General features: G+C 37.2%; 1 protein-coding gene across 1 annotated transcript; it reads left to right on the top strand.

The window, feature by feature from the left end:
- Positions 1 to 3,607: 3,607 nt before the first annotated feature.
- On the top strand, positions 3,608 to 7,234 carry LOC106812943. The gene is made up of 4 exons (XM_014816953.1): positions 3,608 to 3,706; positions 4,175 to 4,814; positions 6,028 to 6,346; positions 6,573 to 7,234. The coding sequence occupies exons 1-4, from the start codon at positions 3,608 to 3,610 to the stop codon at positions 6,844 to 6,846; spliced, it is 1,332 nt and encodes a 443-aa protein (XP_014672439.1). The 3' UTR covers positions 6,847 to 7,234.
- The last annotated feature ends 396 nt before the right edge of the window (positions 7,235 to 7,630 follow it).

The raw sequence follows: 7,630 nt of genomic DNA on the forward strand, positions 1-7,630 counted from the left end.
ATAAAAACAATATGAGAAAAACATGGACCACAATCAATGAAATAATTAAACTAAAAAATGAAGTTTCTGTTAATCCCGATATTCACTTACCTGAAAACAGTTCAACTTCTAGTTCAAAAGCAGTTAGTGAAAAATGTAATAATTACTTTTAACGCATTGGTGTGTCAATGTATAGTAAAATAAAAAAGACGGATACTCCTTTTCAGAACTTTTTATTGAATCCAGTTACAAATTCCATCTTCTTGACTCCTATTGTAAATGAAGAAGTCATCTCTATCTTTAAAAGTATGAATATCAATAAGGCAACTATAGGCCCGATGAAGTACCAGCTAAATTTTATAAATCGGCCTCTCATATTATTTTCCCTGTCTTAACAATTTTGTTCAATTCCTTTATTAACTGTGGGAAATTTCCGGACCAACTCAAAATAGCCAAAATGATTTCTTTACATAAAACCGGTTCACAGAATGAACCAGCTATAACTATCGGCCTATATCTCTCTTATCAACATTATCAAAAATGTTTGAAAAACTAATTTATCTTCGCCTCACTAAATTTTTAAATCAAAATAATGTTCTTAGATCAATTTGGGTTTCGGAAAAACTACTCTACGTACTGCACTAGCTATACAGCTGAAATCTTTGATAACAATTGGTTAATGCATTAGACTCTCGATTGCATACTTGCTGCATTTTTCTGGACCTTTCCAAAGCTTTCGATACAGTTAAACACAATATATTACTCACAAAACTCGAACATTATGGTATCAGAGGTCTGGCATTAGATTTGTTTTGATCATACCTAATCTTTATCACTATACATCTATAAATTCATACAAATCAAACTTGGCTGAGACGACCTGTGGTGTCCCTCAAGGATCTACCCTAGGTCCAGTACTCTTTCTTATTTATGTTAACGATCTCCCCAATGCTACTAATTTTAACACCAGACTTTTTGCTGATGATACTAATCTATTTATGACAAATAAAAACACGAGTGATCTTCAACACTTAGTAAATACCGAAATTAAAAAAATGACACGAGGATGTCAGCAAATATTCTATCAGTCAACTATCAGAAAACTAAGTTCATGATTATTTCTAACTCAAAGAATCAGAACAACAACTTTAGCGTGAAAATGGGAAACCACCATCTTCATTCTACATCCACGATAAAATATCTAGGAATCTTCATTGATAATCGTCTTACATGGAAGAATCATATTACCTATATTCCGACAAAAATTGCAAGATCAACAGCTATGATATCTAAACTTATAGACACTATATTCCACAAGATCTGCTTACTACTATATATTATTCTCTGGTTTATCCCTATCTAACATACGCAGTATTAACATGGGGTACAGCCAACAAAACTACACTGAAACCTCTACAAACAGCTCAAAATAAAATTGTCAAACTTATCAAATTTGCTCACTGGCGAGACCCTGCAACCCCTTATTTCCACGAATTGTATTTACTCAAACTAATCGACATCTATAATCTAGAGTTAGGTAAATTTATGTATAAATATAATACAGGGACTCTCCCTGAATTGTTTTGCAACTACTTTAAGAGAACTTCTGATACACATCATTATCAGACTAGATCAGCAACTAACCAATTTTTCTTTATCCCTAGAGTATCTACAAATATTGGTTTTAAATCCATCAAATCTGCAGGAGCAAAACTTTGGCATTCCATTAATACAATTACTAAATTACGTACCATTAAAAAGTTCAGCTATGCGTACAAAGCACACTTGATTCAACAGTACACTCCTTCATAACTAACTACATGCACATAGTCAATTTTGATTCTCCTGTTGTTTATTCTAGATATTTTGCTTGTATGTGTTGTTTTGTACTTTAGTTTGATTGTTTTTTTTATACATTCAATTATTACATGAATTGTAATATAGACCATTTAAGTTATTATTGATTACCATGTAAATATTCTATTACTGTACATACTGCTTACTGTACTCTGATACTGATAACTCTTGCATGTAATTATTAATTGTCAAATCTAACGTATGTAAAGGTGTTATATATGCTTACAATTTATTATTTTCCTATCTTATATGGGACTGCTTTATACATATTCTTGATAAGCATATTTATTTTCTTACCTATGTATGTTCAGTTTGAAAAAACCGTTCTGTTTGTTTTGTTATTTATTTTGATTAGTTTTTTATACATTTAATCATGTCATTGACATAAAATGTAATATATGCCGCTTAAGTTATTCTTTAAATTAGCATGTATAAATATTAGATTACTGTACTGTACTGATTACTACATATATTTCATTCATGTGTCCAACATATTTTGTATATAACTTCATGTCTGCTGCTTGTTCTATTTCCAATTATGTTCAATTTTGCTTTTGTTTTATTGTTATCATACAAACATTTTGTTCAAATATTTCTCATATCGTACATCTTATTCTTATGACAGCTAGACGCCTTTATACTTAATTAATTTCTCTAAGGGTTGGCTGATTAGATGACCGTATGGTCTTTTCGTCATCCCTTCACTGCACGTTATTTATATTTTGTTAAAAAAAAAAATCCTTGTATCTGCTGATATTGAAAGTGATAAAATAAACTCTCTTATCTCTTATCTTATTTTATCTTATCTTGTATATTGCAGTACGCAGTATATATTAAGGCAGTATATGCAGTATATATTAATCATTTTCTTCTTCTTGCTTCTAACGCAGTATACCCTATATATAAACTTCTTCCTTCTAATGCAGTATGCAGTATATTAATTTCTTTCTTCTTGCTTTTAATGCAGTGCCCAACATATTAACTTCTTCACTGCTACACAAACACCTTTTTTTGCCGCATGCGCACCTCACTCGGTGGCAATCGAGAAACACCCGCAATACGCCGGACATCGAAAGCCAAACCGAAACGGAAACCTGCCAGCATTTCTGGCTGCCCAGTGCGCGTTGATACACGCAACGTCATTATAGCGCGCGATATCGCGCAATGTGCTGTATAATATATAGTATGTAAAATATTAGTACATATAACATTTCCAAATGCGGATATGCCCGAGTAGTTTGATGTTAAAAATGAGCAACGTCTAATTTTTATTCAAAGTTAAACGAAATCAATGCAATTCAAATGTACTGCAATGCAAAACGCAATTCAATGCAACGAAATAATAAAACGACTGCCGTACATGCAGTTTTTTCGTATTTTGTGACGGAAAACGACCAAAACGAATCGTTTTTAATAGCCGTAATTTCTGTTACTGCTTTGGATATAGACAAAGTATTTAATAACTTAATTAGTCTAGAGAGACGTTTTGTCGTTTATTACGGGAGGGAACCTATAGATTGCGTACGTATCGAATCGTATCGGTTTGTGGTTTTAACGAGGTGCGTGACTATACCTAAACTATAGATCTATAATTGTAAATTTTAACTCATTCTATTTAATTGATTAACAACTCACTGGTCACTATCGTTCACTTCGCAGTTTGTTTGTATTGTTGCAGAAATTGTATATATGTCGCTAAAATAAAATTTGCCCATTGGATTGCAGTTACGGGATGCTCTATTGATTATAGGTGGATTCAAGTAGTATCAAGATGTCGCGCTATGACAGAGCTATTACTGTTTTCTCTCCCGATGGACATTTATTTCAAGTCGAGTATGCACAAGAAGCAGTTAAAAAAGGATCCACTGCGGTAGGGTTGCGCAACCGCCACCTAAATTAATTAATCATTTCCCCAGTCCTGCGTTGGCAACGTGAAGGTCTATGTTTGTGAAAAATACCTAGTCATTGTATTTCTAACAATAACATACCGGTAACAACAGAAAACAACTACTACTAGTACTACTAGTAGTACTACTACTCTAGTACCCTACTGACTACTGTACTACTACTAGTAGTAGTAGTATTTGAGTCTGTATTAAACTAAGGGATTGCGTCTCAACAACTGAGTAGTTTTATCTTTGGCTTGTGCTAATACATTCTAATACATAACCTATTACTAGCATCGGGTAAAAGTATGATTAGCTGGTAATATATGAGGCAGCGAACACAGTAATGGTACTGAGATTATAAACATTTTCTCCTGGCAGCAATCATCATGAACCAAGCAAGAGAAAAAAACGACAATAAGTTATTGGTGATTGTCTGTGATTTCTTAAAGCCTGGAATCGCTAAATACCTCGAGAAATATCGCGACAAGTTCTCTGTGCACGTTTTCAGTGTGTTTGGGGATACAAACAACGACATTAAACCATCTGAAATGGAAGAATTGAAACAGTTCATCCGCATGAATACAATCGTCGGTAGCTTCACTTACGACGACGCACCAATAATTATTGCATCTATTGTTACGGAAAAATTTCCTAACCTTTGTGGTCCATCATTGATGTCGGAGTTTTACTGCTTCAACAAGTATTACACCTATCAGCTCATTGACCCAGACCCGATTCCCTTCAAGTTTGTTGACTTGCGCGCATGCGCTGACAGGAGTGATGCGGCAATGTCGGAGATCCTAAAAACCACAGGTGTTCATGCTTTCATCAAGCTAACAACATCCGTGGCGTCAAAGGACGTTCACCTTGCCTATAATGAAGAAGAACTCAGAAAGGTTATTGAGACATTAAGTGAGTTAACAACGGAGATTACAGGGTTCCTGGACCGCCTACAGAAGCATCTGAAACCGGAGCAGTTCCCTCCTCATTACTCACGAGGTGCCGTTGCGATGAAGTACATGAACGATGCATCCATCATTACAGTGATCGGTTACGTCTGCAAGGGAAAAATTCATCACTGGGTCATTGGTAGGAACTATGACGTTATACCTTTATTGGTTCTGGTGCCAGATTATCTAATGCTAGCGATAGAGATTGTATTCTCATACGAAGATAGTAAATGTGAGATTTAATACTCATCACAGTACTAGTGTGAGTTACACGATTATAAATTCAGTACGTATACTGTGAGTTGTATTGTCCGGGGTCATTGTACGGGGGTAAATGTCCGGAGATAATTGTCCGGGGTGATTGTAGGTGGGTGATTGTTCGTGGGTGATTGTCCTGGGTGATTGTCCGGGGGTGATTGTCCTGGGATGATTGTCCGGGAGAATTGTCCGGAGGTGATTGTCTGGGGGTGATTGTCGGGGGTGATTGTCCGGGGTGATTGTCCGGGATGATTGTCCGGGGGTAATTGTCCATGGGTGATTATCCGTGGATGATTGTCCGGGGATAATTGTCCGTTGGTGATTATCCGGGGTAATTGTTTATGGGTGATTGTCCGGGGGTGATTGTCCGGGGGTGATTGTCCAGAGGTAATTGTCTATGGGTGATTATCCGGGGGTGATTGTCCGGGGGTGATTGTCCGGGGTGATTGTCCAGGGGTGATTGTCCGGGGGTAATTGTCCATGGGTGATTGTCCGGGGGTGATTGTACGGGGGTGATTGTCCGTGGGGTGTTTATCAGGGGGTGATTGTCGATAGGTGATTTTCCGGGGTGATTGTCGATAGGTGATTGTCCGGGGTAATTGTCCATGGGTGATTGTCCGGGGTTGATTGTACTGGAGTGATTATCCTGGAATGATTATCCGGGGTGATTGTCCATGAGTGATTGTCCGGGGGTAATTGTCCATGGGTGATTATCCAGGGGTGATTGTCCGGGGTAATTGTCCGGGGATGATTGTCCGGGGGTGATTGTCCGGGGTGATTATCCGGGGTGATTGTCCGGGGGTGATTGTCCGTGGGGTAATTGTCCATGGGTGATTATCCGGGAGTGATTATCCGGGGGTAAATGTTTATTTTTGATTGTCCGGGGGTAAATGTTTATTTTTTATTGTCCGGGGGTGAGTGTCCAGGTGGTGATTTTCCGGGGTTAAGTCCGTGGGTGATTGTTTGGGGAGATTGTCCGGGTGTTAGTATTCAAAGGGTCCTTGTCGTGATGCCAATTGGATATGAAGGAAATTTGATTGATTTAGTTTTCCGTACCATAACCAGCTACGATTTCAAGATTACATTCATTTCAGGTGATTTAAAACGCTGGCCAAGTAAACCAGAGTTGATTCATATGACATTGTTCCCAAGCGAACATAGCCCTGCTACAGTTGACAAGGCTTGGAATAGATACGACCAGGTGGCACGAAACCTTATCAAATATGGCTACGACGATCAATTCATCGAGGCTGAGATGTTTGTAACAAAGCAGGGCGATGTACACTTGATGGAGATCAATGGAAGAACTGTCTTTGCTGTGCGTAGATCATCTCATGTCCTGAACAACGGTGACATGGTGGCTGCAGTAGTCGACATTGCCACGGGCGTACGTTCTACCCCACAGACCTATAAGTAAGTACGAAGTGCTTATGTATTAATTACTTATAGTTTTGGTCAAAGGTCTGAGAAAGGTGTTAAATGAAATGTACGGAATGAATAATGGAATAATACAAAGGTTTTACTATGTTGTCATGGGCGAGGCTATGTAGTCATGTAACATTACTTTGGCCAAAAACAACCGCAAACATGTGAACTTTCAGATAATATACTAATACATGTATTCATTTTTTCTACATAGCGGAAAGCGAGTTGGCCTATTAATCTTGTCTATAGTGGAGTCTGGTCGGCTACGTGACATAATTGACATGGAATTCTACAATTCTCTGACTGCACTGGACCTGTGTGATCCCGTGAACGAAGACATATATGTTGATTGCTCACGTTTTACCCGTGGAGGATATATTGTCGTTAATAAACGTGTAGATGGCGACACAACTGATGACATATTAGAGAAAGGAACACAAATGTTACAAAAGATCTATAAAGATCCTGAATATTTAAAAAAGTTTTGATCATGGAACAGACAACGGCATTTAAAAACAACTCCTAAGTGCGTAAATACAAACTGAAAACGTAGGCTACACGACGTTTTATTAATTGTATTAGTTTATTGTACGATATATATTTGTATATCGATACACATATATCCATGCAGATTAACGTCACGTAGGGATAGAGACATTCTGCATCTGTTTAATGAGGTTGGCTGGGGGGTAATTTATGCAGCTGCTACACGTACACAAAGTCCAGTCAGGATAGAAACCTGAAATTAGGGTAGCTATAGTTATTACTACGTACCGAGAAGGACACAATCTAATTTAGAATTATTAGTATATTTTTATATGTAATAGCTATAGGTCCTATCGTAAGAGTATCAATCATGCTTTCCTCGTGTGTTGACTATCTCGATCGCCATTAACATAGACTAAGAAACGACTTTTTTTTAAACTAGACTAGTCACTATTGGGCTGGTTCTTCTCACGTTTATCTAACTCACAACGAGAAAGCCGGTAAAAGCAAGTGAAATTACTAAATGTTTATCAGAGCGGTAAAATACAAGGCGTGCAGGTATGAACGTACTCTCTACATACTGTCATTATTATTCCTAATGAAATATCTTGCTTATCTTTCTATATACAACTTATCATACTTTATTGTCATCTAAATTGACCGATATCCCAAGTAAACATTGGAATGTTTATAGCTGTTCTATATCATTTTGATAATCGTCCAGGTACATGCTAAAAAACTTGGCAGTCATGATATGCTTGTGTAAAATTAACTCGTCATGTTCTC

The sequence above is a fragment of the Priapulus caudatus genome, unplaced genomic scaffold (genome assembly GCF_000485595.1).
Source record: "Priapulus caudatus unplaced genomic scaffold, Priapulus_caudatus-5.0.1 Scaffold704, whole genome shotgun sequence".
Lineage (NCBI taxonomy): Eukaryota > Metazoa > Priapulida > Priapulimorpha > Priapulimorphida > Priapulidae > Priapulus > Priapulus caudatus.